Source organism: Ruditapes philippinarum, unplaced genomic scaffold (assembly GCF_026571515.1).
Source record: "Ruditapes philippinarum isolate M1 unplaced genomic scaffold, ASM2657151v2 ctg1081_1_1_1_1, whole genome shotgun sequence".
In the NCBI taxonomy this organism is placed as follows: Eukaryota; Metazoa; Mollusca; class Bivalvia; order Venerida; family Veneridae; genus Ruditapes; species Ruditapes philippinarum.
In genome coordinates this window covers 149,484-174,036 of record NW_026858454.1, presented here as the reverse complement: position 1 = coordinate 174,036, position 24,553 = coordinate 149,484, and the positions used below count along the sequence as shown (strand labels likewise).

At 34.5% G+C, this 24,553-nt stretch overlaps 1 protein-coding gene across 2 annotated transcripts; it reads right to left on the bottom strand.

Annotated features, from left to right (window-relative positions):
* Positions 1-637: 637 nt before the first annotated feature.
* Positions 638-24,524, bottom strand: LOC132753221 (uncharacterized). 2 transcript variants are annotated; one of them, XM_060743667.1, is made up of 10 exons: positions 24,384-24,524; positions 19,946-20,189; positions 18,739-19,900; positions 18,263-18,398; positions 14,768-14,908; positions 12,336-12,656; positions 10,752-11,567; positions 5,768-5,884; positions 2,885-3,067; positions 638-973 (listed from the first exon to the last, which is right to left on the bottom strand). In XM_060743667.1, the coding sequence occupies exons 2-10, from the start codon at positions 20,151-20,153 to the stop codon at positions 821-823; spliced, it is 3,237 nt and encodes a 1,078-aa protein (XP_060599650.1). In that variant the 5' UTR covers positions 20,154-20,189; positions 24,384-24,524; the 3' UTR covers positions 638-820. The 2 variants fall into 2 exon arrangements, with proteins under 2 accessions (XP_060599650.1, XP_060599649.1); XM_060743666.1 differs by having other exon boundaries at positions 18,739-20,189.
* Between the last annotated feature and the right edge of the window lie 29 nt (positions 24,525-24,553).

Here is a 24,553-nt window from a genome sequence, read left to right as displayed (position 1 = left end):
TTTCAGGATGGAACTAGCACAGCAATGACAACCCAACAATAACAGGTTTCTTGCTTTCACAATGTTACCATCACACACAGTGGCAATTATCCATTTCAATGCTTTTACATCATTTATAAGGACAATAATTTTCTTCCTTTCACTACTTTCCACAATTGCAATAATGATTTCTTTACTTTCACATTATTACACAGTTGCAAACAGGTTTTGCAATATTATTCCAGAAACCAGCAGTGTCCTATAAACCATTCATATTAAGATTGTTACTCATACTGAAAGTCATTTAAAAACTGTTATTTTGGCACAAAAGGAGATGCAAAATCAGTAACGGATGGGAGAAAGAGTGGACACAAATAATTTTGTGCTTTTAGAGGATAGGTCAATCCATGAATTTAAGATCCGACAAAGTACCATTTCATCTGTTGAACGATTATTTCGTATTACTTTATTTGCATTTTTACTTTTCTTTGCAATAACAAGACAATCCACAAATTTAGGAACTCTCAAAATTTTGTACTTTTTGACACATGTAATTTCATGCTCACAAAATTAAGTGAACTTACAGTCCATAATCTAATAAGCTACACTATGTTGAAAGCAAAAACTAAATTGTAAAAGAATCATCACCAGATAAATTTTGTTTTATTACTTATTTAAAACTTTATTTCATCGAACTGAATACATAAACATAAACAAAATGTTATTCATTGATTATCTGAATTTTTTCAATCTTTACATAGAAAAAAGTTTCCTTTTATAAAGTCAGATGGACATAACTCATGTATTGTACATGTTTTGGAAGTTTTTTTTTTATCAGATGTTATTGCTGTTTTGGCATAAAATGCTTCCAAGGATGTTGTTCTACTTCCAATACATTTTTTAAAGCCCACTCGTCATAGAATTTTAGAAACCAGCTTAAATTTGTTTTCAGTTTTTCGATGGCCATTTTGTCCTCCTCTTTACCATCTTTTTCCTGAAAATGTAAAAACAAAGCAATCAGTCCAGAATCTTGATATATAATCATTGTCTGTTAATTATGATATGACACTGTTTGTTTGATATCAAATTATGATGTCTTGTTTGAATTAAACCAGGATACTATCTGTCTGTTTTATATCACAGTACTCTGCTTGAATCATGGTAGGGTAATGTTTGTTTTATGTCATGATATGACACTGTTTGTTTGGTATCATGGTATGACAATGTTTGTTTGGTATCATAGTATGACATTGTTTGTTTGGTATCATGGTATGATACTGTTTGTTTGGAATCATGGTATGACAATGTTTGTTAGGTATCATGGTATGATACTGTTTGTTTGGTATCATGGTATGATACTGTTTGTTTGGTATCATGGTATGATACTGTTTATTTGGTATTTTGGTATGACAATGTTTGTTTGATATCATGATATGACACTGTTTGTTTGGTATCATGATATGACACTCTTTATTTGGTATCATGGTATGACACTCTTTATTTGGTATCATGATATGACACTGTTTGATATCATATTTTGACACCATTTGTTTGATATCATGATATGACACTGTTTTTTTGATATCACAGTACTCTGTTTGAATCTTGGTATGGTAATGTTTGTTTGATGTCATCGTATGGCACTGTTTATTTGATGTCATTGTATGACAATGTTTGTTAAGCATCATGGTATGGCACTGTTTGTTTTGTATCTTGGTATGACACTGTTTGTTTGGTATCGTGGTATTACATTGTTTGTTTGATATCATGATATGACACTGTTTGTTTGGTATCATGGTATGACACTCTTTATTTGATATCATGATATGACACTGTTTGTTTGATATCACAGTGCTCTGTTTGAATCATGGTATGGTAATGTTTGTTTGATGTCATGGTATGGCACTGTTTGATTGGTATAATGGTATGACACTGTTTGGTATAATGGTATGGCACTGTTTGTTTGGTATCTTGGTATGACACTGTTTGTTTGGTATCGTGGTATTACATTGTTTGTTTGATATCATGATATGACACTGTTTGTTTGATATCACAGTACTCTGTTTGAATCAAGGTATGGCACTGTTTGATTGGTATAATGTTTTGACACTGTTTGTTTGGTATCATAGTATAGCACTGTTTTCTTGGTATCATGGTATGGCACTGTTTGATTGGTATCATGCTATGATACTGTTTGTATGGTATCATGATATGACACTGTTTGTTTAGTATCATAGTATAACAGTTTGTTTGATATCACATTATGACACTGTTTGAATCATGCTAAGACACTGTTTGTTTGATATCATGGTACTTTGACACTGTTTGATATCATTGTGTGTAATCATGATAAAGTTATCAAGTCACTGTTGTTTTTCTTTAGCAATTTTAAATACATAACATTCCAAAATAGAAAGATAAAATATCATTAAATATCATTTAAAAAATTGAAAACAGATGTGATAAATGAAAATGTGAAATAGTGAAACATGACAAACCTAAAGTATCTTAACGTTTATATTTATTGTTTTCCTGATTTGCTGGTTTTCTAAGTCAGAAGATCGCTGTAAAAATCATATTGCAGCCTTTCAGCTTTACTTGCAGAAGAACATGAATGTTGCTCTGTGCAGTATTTCAGGCACAAGGAAGCATTTTAGCAGAACCACCCACCTTTTGTAATCTAGCTGGATAACTCACTCAAATGAAATAATCAAAAGCCCATTAAATGATTCTAACCACCAGCAGTGAGGGGCAAATAATTCAAGTCAGCCTCCATAACCACTCAGCAACTATGAATATAACAAAGCAAACCTAAAATATTTCATAGTTTATATTAAGGCTTGTGCACACCTAAATACATAAGTTAAAATTAATACTAATAACAGATTATAACAATAAGTTTTACCATTGACACAATTCTCTCTTTAGCTCTGTGTATCTGCTTTTCTATAATTCTTACTAGAAGTTTATCAGCTTTGATGTCCAGTTCTTCCATTCTACACAGAATCTCCTTCATCGAGACAAACCAAACTTTCTTTGTATTCAATAGTGCAGTAAATATGAACTTATTGGGCTGAAGCTCTGCATTCTGTAACAATATAAACAAGAGGGTCATCAGGGTTTATAACAAAGTTTTATATTATAACAAATTACTCCTGTAATTTTGTAATTATAAATCTTGCATGTAAATCAAAATATTTCAAGAAATCAAACTTAAGAAAAATAAACTGAGCTTTTAAGAAAAGTAAAAACAAGAGGGCCATGATGGCCCTGAGGTCGCTCACCTGTATATAGGCCCACCAACCGCCACCCCCCCCCCCCCTCAATGTTGCAGGGCCAATTTAACCCAAGGGCTTTTATTTGCACAAACTCAGTAGACACCCATAAGAAGATGTTTCATGCTAAACATCTAAGCTCTAGCTCATTGGGCTTTTTGAAAGAAGATTTTTATTAAGTTTTTACTATACACATATAGTTAAAAACAATGACACCCCTGGGGCCGGGCCAGTTTTGACCCCAGGGCTTTTATTTGAACAAACTTTGTAGACACTTACTAGAAGATGTTTCATGCTTAATATCTAAACTCTAGCTATTTGGGTTTTTTCAAAGAAGATTTTTAAGTTTTTGCTATACACATAGAAAGAAAATCAATGACCCCCGGGACGGGGCCAATTTTGACCCCAGGTCTTTTATTTGAACAAACTTTGTAGACACTCACTAAAAGATGTTTCATGCTTAATATCTTAACTCTAGCTATTTGGTTTTTTTCAAAGAAGATTTTTTAAGTTTGCCAATTTTGACCCCAGGGCTTTTATTTGAACAAACTTGGTAGACACCTATTAGAACATGTTTGATGCTAAATATCTTAGCCATAGCTCTTTGAGTTCTTTAAAAGAAGATTTTTTAAGTTTTTACTATATGCATATAGGAAAAATCAATGATCCCCCGGGGCGGGGCCAATTTTGACCCCAGGGCTTTTATTTGAACAAACTTGGTAGACACTTATTAGAACATGTTTCATGCTAAATATCTTAGCTTTAACTCTTTTGGTTCTTTAAAAGAAGATTTTTAAGTTTTTACTATATGCATATAGGGAAAATCAATGACCCCCTGGGGTGGGGCCAATTTTGACCCCAGGGCTTTTATTTGAACAAACTTGGTAGAAACCTATTAGAACATGTTTCATGCTCAATATCTTAGCCATAGCTCTTTGAGTTTTTTAAAAGAAGATTTTTTAAGTTTTTACTATATGCATATAGGGAAAATCAATGACCCCCCGGGGCGGGGCCAATTTTGACCCCAGGGCTTTTATTTGAACAAAATTGGTAGACACTCACTAGAAGATGTTTCATGCCAAATATCTAAGCTCTAGCTCTTATGGCTTTTTAAAAAAAGTTTTTTTAAGTTTTTACTATATGTATATAGGGAAAATCAATGACCCTCCGGGGCGGGGCCAATTTTGACCCCAGGGCTTTTATTCGAACAAACTTGGTAGACACTTATTAGAACATGTTTCATGCTAAATATCTTAGCTTTAACTCTTTTGGTTCTTTTAAAGAAGATTTTTTAAGTTTTTACTATATGCATATAGGGAAAATCAATGACCCCCCTGGGGTGGGGCCAACTTTGACCCCAGGGCTTTTATTTGAACAAACTTGGTAGACACCTATTAGAACATGTTTGATGCTAAATATCTTAGCCATAGCTCTTTGAGTTCTTTAAAAGAAGATTTTTTAAGTTTTTACTATATGCATATAGGGAAAATCAATGACCCCCGGGGCGGGGCCAATTTTGACCCCAGGGCTTTTATTTGAACAAACTTGGTAGATCTTAGCTCTAGCTCTTTGGGTTCTTTAAAAGAAGATTTTTTAAGTTTTTACTATATGCATATAGGGAAAATCAATGACCCCCCGGGGCGGGGCCAATTTTGACCCCAGGGCTTTTATTTGTACAAACTTGGTAGACACTCACTAGAAGATGTTTCATGCTAAATATCTAAGCTCTAGCTCTTATGGTTTTTTAAAAGAAGATATTTAAAGTTTTTTCTTTCGGTTGCCATGGCAACCAGAGTTCTACATGGAATTAAATTCTTTGAACAATTTTTAAAGGTGACCACCAAAGGAACATTCCTGTGAAGTTTGGATGAAATTGGCTTAGTGGTTTATGAGGAGATGTCATTTAAAGTAAAAGTTTACGGCCGGACGCCGGACGAAAAGCGATCACAAAAGCTCACCCTGTCACTTTGTGACAGGTGAGTTAAAAATTCATGTTATGTGCCATTAATGACCAATTTTGCTCAATTTTCACCATAATTCTACTGTGTTACGAATGCAGTAAGGACTATTTTTGCATACTTAAGACATCTTTTTGGTAATTTACAGTTGTTGTGCCATTTGCAATGTATAAATTATTTTTCTTTGTTCATTTCAAAAATATTTTACTTTTTAATACATTTTCAAAACTTTCATGAAAATCAGCAGGAATCTAAAGGCATGCTGCTTTTAAACTAAAGTACATCTCTTAATATTAAAACATAAATGAGCCATGCCATGACAAAACCAACATAATGGGTTTGCGACCAGCATGGATCCAGACCAGCCTGATCAGGATCCATGCTGTTCGCTTACTAACCCTATTACAATTAGAGAAACTGATAGCAAACAGTATTGATCCTGATCAAACTGCGCGGATGCACTGGCTGGTCTGGATCTATGCTGGTCGCAAACGCAATATGTTGGTTTTGTCATGGTGCGGCTCAAATTTGTATATACACTGTAGTGATATTTACATCTATGTCTTCCAAGATCTTCAAACTGTCAGTGTGAGTTCTGCAAGCCGTAGAAATACATGTAAATGTCTTCATATCTGGAACTACTTCTTCATGCTTCAAGCGTGAATACAAAGCCTGTAAAATGGAGATAAAAACATTATTATACTTATACACTGTATTTATAAATATAATATTGTGAAATATTGATTAATAAAATGTTTTTTTTATTTTCCGTATTTTCACTATCTATTAATCCAGTACAGTTTTATTCATCTTGTGGCATGAAAATTATCATATTTCACTTGTGGCTACTGCCACTTACGAAATATTTATTTTAATACCACATAAAGGTGCATCCACATAATAATTTTAATTGTAATAGCCTTGTAAGTTATGCAGTAAATGCTTACTTAAGAAATTTTTACGAAAATGTTAATCAACACTTACGATTGGATCATGAAACAAGAGGGCCATGATGGCCCTGAAGTCGCTCACCTGTAAATAGGCCCCCGGAGCGGAGCCAGTTTAAACCCCAAGGCTTTCATTTGAACAAACTTGGTAGACACCCATTAGAAGATGTTTCATGCTAAACATCTAAGGTCTAGCTGGTCAAGTTTTTTCTTTACACATATAGTTAAAAACAATGACACACTTGGGGCAGGGCCAGTTTTGACACCAGGGCTTTTATTTGAACAATATTTGTAGACACTTACTAGAAAATGTTTCATGCTTAATATCTAAACTCTAGCTATTCAGGTTTTTTCAAAGAAGATTTTTAAGTTTTTGCTATACACATATAAGGAAAATCAATGTCACCAAGGCGGGGCCAATTTTGACCCCAGGGCTTTTATTTGAACAAGCAAATTCGTTGAATTTATATCCCCCGCCGAGTACTGGTTATTATTTACACAACAACTGAAGACATAAGGCTTTATTTATATATTAATCATGGAATAAACAGTAATATTCTTTGAACTTGATAAATATTCAGGGCAATAACAGAGCCATAACTGTGTTAAATAGTAAAATCTGGAAATGCCAATGAGATGTATGCATACTACATAACTAATCAAGGGCCATAAATCTGAGTTATAAGTATCTGACCGGAACAAGGCAACTATATGCACATCTCCTCTTAGTATCCCATAAAGTTTCGTTGAATTCCAGCCAGTAGTAGCAGAGAAGTAGCAAGGAAACAAATATTTTTCTATATGGATACTGCATAACTAATCAAGTTTAAGTGTCTGACCAGAACAAGCCGACGATATGTGCATCTCCTCTTGGTATTGAAGGTCCCCATAAAGTTTCGTTGAATTCCAGCCAGTTGTTGCAGAGAAGTTGCGCGGAAACGATTTTTACTCCATATGCATACTGCATAACTAATCAAGGGCCATAACTCTGAGTTAAAAAGTCTGACTGGAACAAGCAGACGATATGCGCATCTCCTCTTGGTATTGAAGGTTCCCATAAAGTTTCGTTGAATTCCAGCCAGTAGTTGCAGAGAAGTAGTGCGGAAACGATTTTTACTCTATATTCATACTACATAACTAATTAAGGGCCATAACTCTGAGTTAAAGGGTCTGACCGGAACAAGCCGACGATATGTGCATCTCCTTTTGATATTGATGATTCCCATAAAGTTTCCTTGCATTCCAGCCAGTAGTTGCAGAGAACTACTCCGGAAACGATTTTTAATCCAAATGCATATTGCATAACTAATCAAGGGCCATAACTCTGAGTTAAAGTGTCTGACCGGAACAAGCCGACGATATGCACATCTCCTCTTGGTATTGAAGGTTCCCATAAAGTTTCGTTGAATTCCAGCCAGTAGTTGCAGTGAAGTAGCGCGGAAACGATTTTTACTCCATATGCATCCTGCATAACTAATCAAGGGCCATAACTCTGAGTTAAAGTGTCTGACGGGAACAAGCCGACGATATGCGCATCTCCTCTTGGTATTGATGATTCCCATAAAGTTTCGTTGAATTCAAGCCAGTAGTTGCAGAGAACTACTCCGGAAACGATCTTTACTCTATATGCATGCTACATAATTAATCAAGGGCCATAACTCTGAGTTAAAGGGTCGGACTGGAACAAGCCGACGATATGCGCATCTCCTCTTGATATTGATGATTCCCATAAAGTTTCGTTGAATTCCAGCCAGTAGTTGCAGAGTACTACAGAGAAACGAAATTCGGACGGACGGACGGACAACGCCAAAACTATATCCCCCTCCCGATTCCATCGGCGGGGGATAACAAACGTTGTAGACACTCACTAGAAGATGCTTCGTGCTTAATATCTCAACTCTAGCTAATTGAGTTTTTTCAAAGAAGATTTTTTAAGTTTTTGTTATACACATATAAGGAAAATGAATGACCCCCGGAGCGGGGCCAATTTTGACCCAAGGGCTTTTATTACAACAAACTTGGTAGACACTCACTAGAAGATGTTTCAAGCTTAGTATCTAAACTCTAGCTATTTGTTTTTTTCGAAGAAGATTTTTTAAGTTTTTGTTATACACATATAAGAAAAATCAATGACCCCCTGGGGGCAGGGCCAATTTTGACCCCAGGGCTCTTATTTGAACTTGGTAGACAACCTTTAGAAAATGTTTCATGCTAAATATCTTAGCTCTAGCTCTTTGGGTTCTTTAAAAGAAGATTTTTTAAGTTTTTACTATATGCATATAGGGAAAATCAATGACCCCCCCGGGGCGGGGCCAATTTTGACCCAAGAGCTTTTATTTGCACAAACTTGGTAGACACTCACTAGAAGATGTTTCATGCCAAATATCTTAGCTCTAGCTCTTTGGGTTCTATAAAAGAAGATTTTTTAAGTTTTTACTATATGGAAAATCAATGACCCCCCCGGGTCTGGCCAATTTTGACCCGAGGGCTCTTATTTGAACAAACTTGGTAGACACCCATTAGAGGATGTTTCATGCTAAATATCTTAGCTCTAGGTCTTTGGGTTCTATAAAAGAAGATTTTTAAGTTTTTGCTATACACATATAAGGAAAATCAATGACCCCCGGGGCGGGGCCAATTTCGACCCCAGGGCTCTTATTTGAACAAACTTGGTAGACATCCATTAGAACATGTTTCATGCTAAATATCTTAGCTCTAGCTTTTTGGGTTCTTTAAAAGAAGCTTTTTTAAGTTTTTACTATATGCATATAGGGAAAATCAATGACCCCCTGGGCGGGGCCAATTTTGACCCCAGGGCTTTTATTTGAACAAACTTGGTAGACACCCATTAGAGGATGTTTCATGCTAAATATCTTAGCTATAGGTCTTTAGGTTCTTTTAAAGAAGATTTTTTAAGGTTTTATTAAATGCATATAGGGAAAATCAATGACCCCCTGGGGCGGGGCCAATTTTGACCCCAGGACTTTTATTTGAACAAACTTGGTAGACACTCACTAGAAGATGTTTCATGTTAAATATCTAAGCTCTAGCTCTTTGGATTTTTTAGAAGAAGATATTTAAAGTTTTTTCTTTTGGTTGCCATGGAAACCAGAGTTCTGCATGGAATTAAATTCTTTGAACAATTTTCAAAGGTGACCACCAAAGGAACATTCATGTGAAGTTTGGATGAAATTGGCTCAGTGGTTTATGAGGAGATGTCCTTTAAAGTAAAAGTTTACGGAAGCCGGACGAAAAGCGATCACAAAAGCTCACCCTGTCACTTTGTGACAGGTGAGCTAAAAAGCTCTGTTCTTAAAAATAATTTGCAAAACTATTTAGTAGAACCACAAACCTTAGGCCAGCTTACTAGACAACATCCTCATATTTAAGGTGATTCCGCTTTGTCAGCCATGTTTGTTTTCACTCAAGTCTGTTCAAAGCGAAAGTAGGCCAAAATTCATATAACAACAAAGCTCTTATTGTAAAATGATGAACCATTTGAAAGTACACTTCCAGGTTTATATTTTAAGGACAATTATAAACAAAAATAAAAATGATAACAATAAGAATATTTACCTTGAATGTGCTACATTTCTGAAGACCAAAAGCATTCTGTTGCAAAGTTTCTAAGCACATTTCATGAATGGCAAAATATTTTTAAAAGTCTGTTTTAGTGCCTACAAAAGCTATTTTTTGCAGCAAATACAAAAATCTTTCAAAACTTAACTCCAAATAAATCCATATCTCATGTCCTTCTAAGCACATGGCCTCCATTATTTTTTGTAAAAAAGTAGTGCAAGAAAACAATCATCATTTACAGCCTTATGAACTTCAATTTAAATGAAAACACAATCAAACTTTAAAATCTAACCTTTTTTATGTGTAACAGTGAAGTGTGTCTGTTTGTCATGTACACAAGAAATAGGTAAATGATGTTTATTTTCATGGTACTACTTTTTTACACATGTCATGGTGGCCATGTTTTTTCAAGGTCAGATAAACTACTTTCCTAAGATTTATGTTTTTTAAAGTTTTTTTGTATTTTCTGCAAAAAATAGCTTTTGTAGGCACTAGAACAGACTTTAAAAAGCATTTTGCCATTCATGAAATGTGCATAAAAATTTGCAACAGAATGTTTTTGGTCTTCAAGGTGAATTTTCTTATTGTTATCATTTTTATTTTTGTTTAAAATAGTCTTTAAAACATAGAACTGGAAGTGTACTTGCAAATGGCTCATCATATAACAATGTGAGCTTTTTTGTTATAAGAATTTCGGACTACTTTCACTTTGGACAGACTTTGTGAAAACAAACATGGGTGACAAAGCGGAATCACCTTAAGTATTCTGGCAGGATTCAGTGACCATAACCACCTTGCCAAAGAGGCCGCCAACAAGACACATTATAAAACACCCAAGTAAAACCAGATCTTGCAAAAGCTAGATCGATAAATGCCATGCAAGAAAGAATAAACAGCCTTTGGAATACATGGAAAATATAATTTCCAAAGTAACTTGCAATAAGTTAGGAGTTTAACGATATTTTCATTATTTTTTACATATATAAAACACTATAAATACCAATGATAGTTACCCAAGCTGAATCTTTGTCATGTTGAGCTCCCCTCTTTTTAAGAAGGATATTATAGAAAAAAACATCTGGCTTCATTCCTCTGGCCCACATTTCGTCAATTATTTCATCCTCTAAATGTGCAGGTGCACTTTGGGCAAGGTAAGTAAAGACCCTCCTGTCTGGCTTCAGGTTGTCTTTCTTAAGACTTTCCAGAATGCCCTTTACTCCTCCAATAAGAGCTAATCGATGTTCAGGTTTCTTTATCTGCTTCACTTGGATAACAGAAGCAAGCCTTTCATTTGGATCAAGTATATTAGGAAGGTCAACATGGCTTTCATAAAGTTCTGCTACTTCCTCTCTCCTTGCAATCTCAGTATTGACATTGCCTTCAAATATATCCATCTGCCACCATTCTTTGTTTATCATAGTTTCTTTTTCAACTTTCTCGTCAAATGCTATATCATCTTTAATATTATGCTCACGTTTTACACTTTCATCATCAATATCATAATTATTCTTATTAATATCTTCATTCCCATCATCAACAATACCTTGGTTACTTTCAAAAGTCATATTATACTTTGTTAAAAGACTATCTATTTCTTTAAATGCTTGAACATTTCTTTCTCCTTCCTTCTCAAACTTTCTACCTTTAGATCTAGCTTCTATAGCTTTTATGCTATCAGTACTTCGGGCATGATTGTGTCCCCCTGATATACCTAACACTTTATCAACAAGTAAAGGCTCCCCTATTCCACACACATCAACAGCATGTAACAATAACTTATAGGAGGCTAATTTTGGCTTAATCCCTAATTCCCTGAATTTTCTCCATGCCTGAAAAAATATACAAAAATAAAGTTTGTTTGTTTGTTTTGGGTTTTACGTCACATCGACACAGTATAGGTCATATCGCGACGTTCCAGCTTTACTGGTGGAGGAAGACCTCAGGTGCCCTTCCGTGCATTATTTCAGGCACAAACGGACACCTGTGTAGAACCACCGATGTTTCGTAAGCTAGCAGCTGGATAACTTCCTCACATGAAAGAATCCAAAGTCCTTGTCGGGATTCGAACCCACAGCGGTGAGGGGCAAGTGGTTTGAAGTCAATGACCTTAACCACTCGGCTACGGACGCCCCAGAAATAAAGCAATATACCGTTTTAATGTACCTTTTTAAAAATATTCTAATAATAAAAAGGGTAAAAATCTTGCATTTTTTTCTCCACAGTAGATGGTAGCTGGAACTCTGTAAAGTTTTAAAATATTTTCAAAAGTTTTTAAACTTTAAATGTGTTTATTTCCTGCTGTAATTTTCTTCAATTGTAAATCTTGAAGGGCATGTTTTAGGGGAATTATATCCAATCAAAAAGAACTGAATAGCTGTGGAAAAAGTTCATTGGCAAGAAAATAACTATACACTGAAATAAATAATTTGACTAGTATCTTTAAATATACAGTACTGTATATATACAAGGTGTAGTTACATAACCTGTAGAATATCATATTCACAGCAATGACATTTTAATTAAAGTTCCAAAATTACTATTGAAATAGATAGTAATATACAATGTAACTCAAAAGACTGAAAGTTGAAGATACATACCACTACTGCATGCCTAAACCCCGCCTCTTTGTCTGATATACAGGCAATAAGGAGGTTGTTCATCAGGTCTACAGACGCGCCCATTTCAAATGCCTCGTCAGCAACTCTGAAAGCTTTATTAATGTCTCCATTCATCCCATATGCTTTAATTATAGCCATTCTTGTGATATATGTAGGCTGTCTACCATGACTTAACATTTTTGCGTGCAGTGAATCTATTCGTTTTAGAGCCTCTTTTTGGAAGTTGGAGGGGGCATTTGCACAGGCATTAAACAAAGATGTGTATATGGGATCCTCAATATAAATTTTCAGCTTTCCCATCTGAAATTCAAAAAGAAAAGCAATTCAATTAAATGTTTATCAATAAGCCACTTAACTAACATCTTTATTATGTCAATCAATTGACTGACCACATGAAAACTTTATTTTCTTTTTACTTTTACATGTGACAATACATGATTTGTCAGCAGCATGTAAGAAACAAGAAAGCCCTGACTGAATAATTCACTTGCCTGTTTGCAACCATTAAAACAAAAAAAAATTCAATTCAAGTAAACTTTTTAACAATTTTATTTTACAATACCACCCCAAAGATCATACTTCATGAGTTCCAGCAAAATCTGCTGAGTTGTTACCCCTTACCCTGCTGAAATGAACTTGTCTAACTTACATTTTTGGAACGGTCAATTATCAATTTGGAGAATATTAAGATGAAAATTTGATGTTGGTCAGCCAACAGTATAATGCTAGGTCAGACTGCACTGATATGTAGACTGACCTGGCATTATACTGATGGCAAAAGCTTATCACTTTCAGTTCAAGCAGGTAATTGGGTAAGGAGAAGATGTCATTTAGAATTAGAGCCATCTTGTTTAGAGAACTGAAACAATTTAGCCAGTGAAGTTAAAGACACATTGTGCCCCAGTGATACATATTGAAATGTCAAACATGTGTTAAATAATGTTTTAATAATGGATTAAGAGTACAGTCAACTATCGTTATCTCGACATCGCTTTTCTCGATATTTCATTATCTTGATGAACTTTTGAAAGTCCCGATTTTCTTCCTGCTTTATCTATATTGGAAATATTTGTTTATCTCGATATTTTTATTTCGATATTTTCAGTATCTCGATGTAAAATTTCAGCCCTAACAGTTATTTTCACACTACTATCCTTTGTTTATCTCGACTAATCATTTTCTTTTGTCTGTTCCTTCAGAAGTGTGAAAAACACAAACTACACAATAATTGCTCAATAGCCCGCGTTATAATGATGATTATGTTTGTAACAAGTTAAGCTGTTTTTATAAAAGTTAATGTATTTAGCATGTTGATTGACTTATGTCCAAAATGAGTGAATTTTACGTTCTTTATAAATATTCGAACACTGTATCAATTCATTATGACTTTAGATGTAAATGAAATAGTGAAGGTAGAATGCTATCGTTGCAATATTGTTTCACAACATCACCACCAAATCCATCAGCGGTGGAAAAATCTTTATAACTAACCCAGGAGGATATTTGGATCAACATCACTGAAAATTTCTGTTTTCACTATATTGGTGTATTACTGAGTAAACCTCACTATTTGTTTTTATCACAGACAACCGTATTTCCGCTGGTAAACTTCCGCTAATGTTACTTGTTAAATATTTGACTAGGCCTATGAAAACAAGACATGGGGATATCATAGTTTATTTGACATAAGTTATGCACAGGTTTTTTGTAACAATCAGTTTCTGCCTCATTCAAACCCTTATATGTTTATCTCGACATTTCGTTATCTCGATATTTTTGGACGGTCCCGATGACTTCGAGTTAACGATAGTCGACTGTATGTTAGATGTTTAACAACTGAAGAAAGTAGGGCTGAACGTGCAGTATTGTGTCACAAAGGTAGCAAAATGTAACTAAAGTACACGTAGTATTTTTACTTCCATACAAAATACTAATTCACTAAATTTACCATTTGCAAAAAGAACAAAGGAAGTAAAGGATAGTTTATGTTGTGTATGGCAAATGAGTTTTTTCTTGGAAACTGTGACAAGATAAACAAGATAAATATTTTTTTTGTGAAATAAAAATGATAGCATTTCAGAGGCATAATGGGTCTTTAAATCAACCAAAGGAAATTTCTATGGAGTTTCATTAAAATCTACCCATTGGTTGAAAGCTTATTTCTAATTCTAGCTCTTGTGTTCACCAGACCATAACAAATTTACCTAATTTTGTAGGGGACCATCAATGGATAAATTCTATAATGTTTCATTAAAATCTTTCCATCGGCTGAGTAAATGTCTTTGAAGCAAACAATAGTAATGAATCGTTTAAAATAAATTTTCCGCACAAATTTAACAAGACATCATTGTAATTATATAAAAGTAACAAAATACATTTTGTTATAACAGGTGACTAAATTGACAGATTACCAGACTATACAGCTCAAATGCCTTATCGATGTATCCAACTTGTGCGAGTAGGTCTATGATGACGGAAAACTCGTAACCTGTAGGTTTCACCCTATCTTGTTTTATCATCCACGTCTCAAACACTTCTATGGCTTCTCTCACCTTCAAATAGATGCTATATTTTTATAAAACATGGACTAATACAAAATGGGATTTTAAAATTTTAACCATTTAAAATAGAAAAAAAAAAGAATTCGTAACAGAGTTACCAACGTCCCCTGCCTCAGGGAAGTTTAACATGAAGCATAAAATTGTGCTATTTCAAAAGATTTTGGTATGGATCGCAGGACTTTCAGTCCAAAATAATGATCAATGCTAGATCTGCAAATGCAACAATTAATTTATTAAAGAAATAAAATGAAACACAGAATTTAAAAATCTATCATGTAAAGCTTTTGACCTCTAAGTGTGATCTTGACCTTCGAGGTAGGGGTGCAGGTGTTACGCATGACATATCGTCTTATAATTGTAACTCTTTGTGCCAAGTATTTTCAAATTCCCTTGAACTATGAAGAAGTTCTAGATTGGACACAAAATATATTCTATAACAGACTATGTTAATTTTTTACCTCTAAGTGTGACCTTGACCATGGAGGTAGGGATGCATGTGTTGTGCATGACACATTATCTTATTATAGTGACTTTTTGTGCCAAGTATTTTCAAAATCCTTTGATCTATGAAAAAGTTATGGACCGGACACAAAATATACACTATAACAGACTATGTTAATCTTTGAGCTCAAAGTGTGACCTTGAGCTTGGTGGTAGGTGACCAGTTTTTGCATATGACACATGGTCTTATTATTGTGAACAATTGTGGCAAGTATTGACAAAATCCCTTCAAAGATAAGAAAGTTATGGACCTGACACGACATATACCCTCAAATAGACAATGCTGACCTTGAATGAGCAAGTGTGACCTTGACCCTGGAGGTAGGGATCTGGTTGTTGTGCATGACACATTGTCTTATTATATTAAACATTTGTGCCAAGTTATTTCGAATTTCGATAAATGACAAAGTTATGGACCGGATATGAAAGTGTGACAGATGGACGGAAAGAAGGACGTACTCACAAATGGTACTTATGTGACTTTTCCTTTGATCTTTTTGGCCATTTTTAGTCACACAAGGCTTAAAAAAAGTAAAAACGGAATGAATAGGATCAAAGGGAATTTACTGTTACCCATTGTTCTCCAAGTCACACAAGTACCTCTGGGTTCGTACGTCCAGACAGACAGACAGACGGACGGAGCCTATTTCTATATCCCCCTTTTTTCTTCGAAAAGGTGGGGGACAATAAACCCAACAAGTAAGTTTGTTCAATTAATACCCTTTACGATACAATATAAATCTGTCTTATGTTCTTTATCAAAATAAAACAATTCTAGTGAAGTTGGTACATCGTGTTTCTATGATTAACATGCATGTTAAGGCAGAATGGCATTTTTAGATTTTCCTGTTAGTAAAAGACCCCAAAATGTTTGTCAGTTAATGTTAGGTTACATGCATAGGTGTCAGGGCTTCCATGAATGGAAGTTTGGGAGTCTTTACTCCTTACTTTGACTTGTGACTTCCAAAATATAACCCTTTTCCTTCTTTACCTATATAATGTGACTTCCAGTGTTAAGACATTTTGCAGTCAAAACAAAACAAGAAACATGGCAATGCCATGAAACCAGGTTTTCAATTATCACCATTGTAGATAAATATGTTGTATTTGAAATACAAATACAAGCAACAAACAATGTAACTATGTGCAATGTAAAACATGAATAATGTAGGAGGAATTGCGCACAGAAGAAGTGTTCACTATATATATTCTGTATAAGGAAAAAAAACAAAGGGCCATAATTAGGTAAACAAGAACCGGTTGAACCGGGTGATGCTCCCCGAGAAGGTTCTGGACACAGGAAAGTATAAAAAAAATGAACAAAGGGCAAAAACTCCAAAATTAGGCAAAGCGGAGTTATGTTTTTTTGCACTGCACTTCTATTCAATGAGATCTATCTATCTATAAAGTTTCCTGATGATATCAGAATTATGTCCCAGGTAAAAGTCAAAGTGTAAAAATGAACAAAGGGCAATAACTCCAAAATTAGACCAGGCTTTGTTTAGGTTCTTTAAGCATTGCAATTCTATCCAATTATATCTAGCTACCTACAAAGTTTCATGTTGATATCTCTAATAGTTTTAAAGTATTGTCCAGGACAAAGTCAAAAAGTAAAAATAAACAAAGGGCAATTACTTCAAAATACGGCAAGGCAGAGTTACGGTTCTTGTGCATTGCACTTCCACCCAATGAGACCTATCTATCTACAAAGTTTCATGTTGATATCTCTTATAATTTTAGAGTAACGTCCCAGACAAAGTCAAAGTGTCAAAATGAACAAAGGGCAATAACTCCAAAAGTAGGCAAGGCAGAGTTACCGTTCTTGTGCACTGCACACCTACTCAATGAGATCTATCTACCTACAAAGTTTCATGTTGATACCTCTTATACTTTTAGAGTAATGTCCCGGACAAAGATCAAAGTGTAAAATAAACAAAGGGGGATAAATCAAAAATAAGACAAGGCAGAGTTACCGTTCTTGTGCACTGCACACCTACTCACTGAGATCTATCTACCTACAAAGTTTCATGTTGATACCTCTTATACTTTTAGAGTTATGTCCCGGACAAATTTCAAAGTGTAAAATAAACAAAGGGGGGTAATTCAAAAATTAGGCAAGGCAGAGTTACAGTTCTTGTGCACTGCACACCTACTCAATGAGATCTATCTACCTACAAAGTTTCATGTTGATACCTCTTATACTTTTAGAGTTATGTCCCGGACAAAGTTCAAAGTGTAAAATAAACAAAGGGGGATAATTCAAAAATTAGGCAAGGCAGAGTTATGGTTCTTGTGCATTGCACACCTACTCAATGAGATCTATCTACCTACAAAGTTTCATGTTGATACCTCTTATACTTTTAGAGTTATGTCCCAGACAAAGTTCAAAGTGTAACAAGTTAAAATCATGTAAACAGGATTTTCAATGTTAATGTCACTGTGACCTTGACCTTGGAGCCAGCCATGCGGAACATGCGTTCTGCACGTCATCTTGATGTGGTAAACATTTGTCTGAAAGTTCATCAAAATTCTTCAAAGGGTTGAAGAGTTACAGAGCGGACAGGATTTTCAATGTTAATGTCACTGTGACCTTGACCTTGGAGCCAGCCATGCGGAACATGCGTTCTGCACGTCATCTTGATGTGGTAAACATTTGTCTGAAGTTTCATCAAAATTCTTCAAAGGGTTGAAGAGTTACAGAGCGGACACAATTTCGTTTGACGCCCGCCCATCCGCCCATCCGCCCAGCCGCCCATCCGCCCATCCGCCCGCCATACCCCAATCTAATAACCAGGATTTTCAAAATTGAAAACCTGGTTAACAAAGAGAAAATAACTAAATAACCTTTCCTTCCTTTCCAAGCGTTTTTATTCGTCTTGCGTACCAATTCGGAATATGACGTCTGCCGTATCGTGCCAAACGTACATGATTTACGATGTGGGCCGTTTCCTTTCTTTCTTTCTCCATTTCCTCTAAATACCTAAAAGTAACAAATTAATAAAACACTAATATATCTTAATTTGTCAAAACATACAGAAAATAAACACATAAACAACTTTTGAATTTAAATAACTTGTGACTCAAATAACTTTTTCATGCAGTGTAACTTATGCTCTTAATTTTCGGGTAAGGTTTTATTACCATTTTAAAGTGATTAGAATCTAATGTATGGACATCATTTAGTAAAATTAATTGGTAACTTTTGTCATTGGTTTTGGTTTTCAAAGTAGTTTAATATGGCACTTACTCTTATTTCCTACAATGTACATGTATCTTAAAAGTGAATAACCAAATATTATAAAATGTGTTTTATTTTTTACCTTTCATTATCAACTAATGCTGATTTTTCCATTTTTCTTTGTTCATTTTCATCAAGGAGTGTCCCAAATGTTTCACTCCAGTCCTTTGGTAAAACTGTTTTCTTCTTCTTAGAATGTTTTTCTTTTGAGTATATTGGCCCAATATGTCTGTCATAGTCTAAATTTTCTGCTGAGGATTTTGTCTCAAAATGTGTCTCAGAGTCTAAATTTCTATTATCTTTTCTTAAATGGTAACTCTCTGCCTCAGTTTTGAACATTTCTTCAGCCTCTATTTCGTCTTCTGTATTATCATATGTCAAGAGTTCTTTCCTACGCAGTGGTTGTTTCCCTTCTTGATAAACATTTTGATCAGTTCTTTTGGGATATTCTTTGTCATTTCTAACCACATTCCTCCTAAAACTGTTGTCATGGTATGAATTTCTTGTAGAGGATTTTGGCTCAAAGTATCTCTCATGGTCTGAATTTCTTCTAGAGGAATTATGCTCAAAGTATTTCTCATGGTCTGAGTTTCTTCTAGAGGATTTTGGCTCAAAGTATCTCTCATGGTCTGAATTTCTTCTAGAGGAATTATGCTCAAAGTATTTCTCATGGTCGGAGTTTCTTCTAGAGGATTTTGGCTCAAAGTATCTCTCATGGTCTGAATTTCTTCTAGAGGAATTATGCTCAAAGTATTTCTCATGGTCTGAATTTCTTCTAGAGGATTTTGACTCAAAGTATTTCTCATGGTCTGAATTTCTTCTAGAGAACTTTGGCTCAAAGTATTTCTCATGGTCTGAATTTCTAGAGGATTTTGGCTCAAAGTATTTCTCATGGTCTGAATTTCTTCTAATGGATTTTGGCTCAAAGTATCTTTCATGGTCTGAATTTCTTCTTGAGGAATTATGCTCAAAGTATTTCTCATGGTCAGAATTTCTTCTAGAGGATTTTGGCTCAAAATATCTTTGATGGTCTGAACTTCCTCTTGGGGATTTTGGCTCAAAATATCTTTGATGGTCTGAACTTCCTCTTGGGGATTTTGGCTCAAAATATCTTTGATGGTCTGAACTTCCTCTTGGGGATTTTGGCTCAAAATATCTTTGATGGTCTGAACTTCCTCTTGGGGATTTTGGTTCAAAATATCTCTCATGGCCAATATTTCTTCTTGAGGACTTTGGCTCAAAATGTCTTTCATAGTCTAAATTTCTTCTTGAGGACTTTGGCTCAAAATATCTTTCATAGTCTAAATTTCTTCTTGAGGATTTCTGCTCAAATTTTCTCTCATTTCTTGAAGAGTTAGACTCAAATTGCTTTTCATGATCATTGTTGCCTTTTGAGAATTTTGAGTAACTCTGCAACCTCTGTTGTTTAATATATAGCATCCGACACCATGTTAAAGGTGGGCGCCATGAGGAACATACATGAAGTGCTGACAACATTTTTTGTTTGACTTGTCAATTCCTTTATAAGTGCGGCTGAAAAAAATAAAAGAATTCAGTTAATAGTAATAAGAAATTTAATATATATTCTAAACTTATAACATTCATATATGATATGATATTTAATAAATAAATCAACAAAAATATTAACAAAGACTACTACGTAAAACCTACATAACACTCTTATAAAGTTGCTGTGATGCTATATATGATGACATTATGGACATAAAAATATTTAACTTTGAAGAGTTACTTAGTTTTAGAGCTTGAGTTCAGATGCTTAGCAGTATTTTTTTTCACCAATATATTTGATGAAATTCAGCCCAATTCCCCCCTTCAAAATAGTATGTTTTTCTCCCTCCTCAAAGCTGAAATTTTCGCCCATACGGGAACCCGAATTTGCCTGCAAAGAGTATCATTTTTTGCAACTAACTACCGAAAAAATGGTTTATTTTAATGCCTGTAAGACTTGCTGTTAAGCAAGGTTGTTTACAAATCGTTCCGGGGTACATGCAGGTAAGGGGAGCTACTCTCAGCATCCCAAAAAGTTTAACATGCGACGCTTTAAATTCTGCTGTTGATATTTTAGATCCGTATATAAAGAAAAAGCGATGTATGTAATAGATATACCATTGCTGCGTTGACGATTTCTGGGTTTGCGTAAATTATACCATAATCACGTGACCTTTCTTATGCCTTAACCTCACGAGACGAAGTCGAGTGAGGTTGCATAAGAAAGGTCACGTGATTATGGTATAATTTACACAAACCCAGAAATCGTCAACGCACCAATGGTGTATCTGTTTTAACCTATAGCTCCGCCCAGAAACACTTACTCCTTCGATCTTCAAAACTGAAAATTATACCATAGTCTGGGTATGGTATAATTTACGGTTATTGGAAATTATACTTCCAAGGAAGAATTTTACATAAGAAGCGCTGAAGAGCTATAGGTTAATTTAAACTTGTGTTGCTCCCCTTTTCTACTGGAAAGAAAACAATGTTGTATAACAGTAAATCTTACAGGAAAAAATAAACTATCTACAGTGAATAGTTGCTCTTTTTCATTGCACCTCATTTGTGAGGAAATAAAATCAATAGATCTTCCAAATCTGTGGCCGATATTCAGCCATGGTCCCCATCAAAATATATTTTTTTTCCCCTTTAAGAGGTAAAAATTACCCTTCATATGAAATGAGAAAAATTGAAAGTCATGATGTTTTTGAAAAGTAAAATTGATCTGTTTCACAGCGTTTTTGTCAGTCAATTTTGTATGTCTGCACCATTTTCAGTTTCACATGGATTTCATATTTGTATGGATGCACTGGGAAGACTTCTCAAAATTTTTCACAACAGAAAGTTGTATCGTAAAAAAAACCAAAAAAACACTGATATATTGCAGTTTAATTGGTAGTTTATTGATATTTGACCGAAAAGGAAATGAAAAAATTTCCCCAAACACTGCAATTCCCTCTGCTGAGGGTAGCGACCTACTTCCCCGAAATTGGATTCATGCCCGTCACATGACATTGCTTTTCATGTAATATAAGCATGTATATTTATCTAGGTTTGCCAAGACTTTAGAATATGTATGCAACTATTTTTTAACTTTTTACACAAAATTATTACAGTATTTATCAATTTATGTTTCTCTCAACATCACTCAGATTAGTTCTAGGGTTACGGTCAGAGATATATAAACAACGGATAGGAAACTCCGAAAATATACGATAGTCAGATTCAGACCCACAATCCCTTGCGCGCTTCGGTGATAATCAGGCTTTTCCGCTTTCTCCGATTTTCAAGCTATCATTAAACTTCGGCGATATCCGTGAATTATTGCTTACATTGCCCACAGGCAATCGGTGCGTGGCTTGGATAGTATACATGTACATGACCACGCCCACGTATTTGTTATAAATATTTTTTTTTCACTAATAAAATATTTTTTCATTCAAAACGTTTTTAAAATATCTTATTTTCAATAAATCAACAAAGGAAATTTGTTTTTAAAAATTTCATCCATATATACTATAAATATAGTATAGTATCAACAAAGGAAATTTGTTTTTAAAAATTTCATCCATATATACTATAAATATAGTATAGTATAGTACTATATTTATAGTATATATGGATGAAATTTTTAAAAACAAATTTCCTTTGTTGATTTATTGAAAATAAGATATTTTTAAAACATTTTGAACAAAAAAATATTTTATTAGTGGAAAAAAAAATATTTATAAAAAATAAGTGGGCGTGGTCATGTACATGTATACTATCCAAGCCACGCACCGATTGCTTGTGACATTGCCAACATGTTTTTTCATCAGAGAAATATTTGTGTGGAAAAGTGTGTTTTGTACGTTTTAGAATAAATAACTATTGCTTCTTATATAAGTAGAAAATATTTAGTCTTTTTTGTTGATGTACCTCCAGGAATTCAATTTGGTGGTATTTTGGCTACTTTTACCCAGGATGCATCAAATCTCGCAAAATCCCGCGATATGTGATAACTTGCGGGAACATAAGTCCGCCGATACTGATTTTAACTGACATCACTGTGAGATTCTTCTCCATTTTATATTTAGCTCCATGTTACGGTTAAGGTTTAGGGTTAGTGTTATCGGTTAGGGTTCTTGGGTTAGGATTTTAACACATGAATTTTGCTGCAGACAGATTCTAAAAGTGCTCCATTATCTATTTATATTACACAAACAATTAAAGCTGATTCTGTACTGGCATGCGAGCAGTTCCCGTACAAAAATCGTAGTTACTTAAACATTATTTTTTATTACGCTCACTCACCAATATTTGAATGTTACACATCAATATTCGGCTCGTCAAACAAATCATGGAAATTCCATCATGTTCTAAACATAGAATAACCCTTAGTTATGAGGCCTCATATGGGGTACCGAAATTATCCATTATTTTGTATGAAGAGAAGTAGTTCCCGTACATAAAATTTAACCCATAATAATTATACAATTTTATTATATCGGACCTATTTTTTATTTATAATTGTTGAACAGACCATTTTCTAAGAGATAAATAGATGCAATTCAGGAAATAGAAAGTAGACTAAACGAGTGTATCTATTACCCGGTACCGTTACCCCAACGCATTCACATGCGATGGCATGCTTGTATGCATGATATTTTACGCATCAAAGCCATAAAATTATTTTATATAGTAATACGGGGAAGTCAAAGACCGGGACCGCGAAGCGGGTCCGGGCTTTGGCTTGCCCGGCTATAGACTACACATGTATATGTAAAAGAAAATCAAATAAAAAACAATTAAAAAATATGTAGAATTCTATACCTATCAATGATTTTTTCAGTGTCAGTTCTAGTCGGGCGCCGCCATTTACAATGTAACTCAATGATAATAGGCGGGGTATTCCGATAACGGAACAAATCTCAACTTTTCGGATAAATGATAATCGTCGAGTGTTCCGAGTGAAAACGGAAGCGGTGCATGTAATACCGAATAACACCTTTAAAACGGAAAGAATGAAAGGAATTTTTAACGACTTCCCCGTTCATAGGCCTTGCCTAATTTCATATTATTGGTCAAAATTCTGATAATTAAACAAGTTTTCATCACATTGCCTACTTATCTGTAAACAGGTGGTATTAGTGGAAAACCCTTTAACATGCCTCATGTGTAAGTATTTTTGCACATGCGCGCAAGGACGGAATCCCCCAGAGAAAACAAGGTCACATTTTGACAACGCACAGGTGAAAGTGATTTAAAATGAGACTTTTTATACGTACTGCCGAACTGACACTTAGATTTTGTCTCGCGTATGTATCTGCTTGATTTGAAATGAATTATTGAAGACTGCAAGTAAAAATAAAGCGTTTAAATGAAAAATATGGGTACTGCTTCTGTACGGGAACTGCTCACATGCCAGTAAAGTTTGTTGAAATTATCATATTTTTTTTTAAAAGCACAATATCCTCAAAATAGAAAAATGCAACATTTAATCTTATTTATTATCATTTGAAAATAAAATACAGGGAAGGTCTCAACAGTAAAATGTCTGGCATTCCTTAAAAGACTCTGTGTTTGTGTTTCCTTAACACAAACTGACAGTCAGATTTTTTTCTCAATCAAGAGTCGCGAAATTATATGACAATAGTTCAATTGAACGGATTTCTTTAAATAAATACAATCATAATTGAATGTACCTTTAGTAAATAATTATAATAAGATATAAACCTTTACTGGAGATGAACATCTGTGAACATAATTCTCATTTAAAGAATTTTTGTCATGCTGTCTATTTAACTGTAAGAACGACACAACGTTATTTTTCAAGGTGGTTTCATGCGACTAAATTTGGTAATGAACTGCGTTGATTATAACGTACTGGAAAAATAACAATTTTT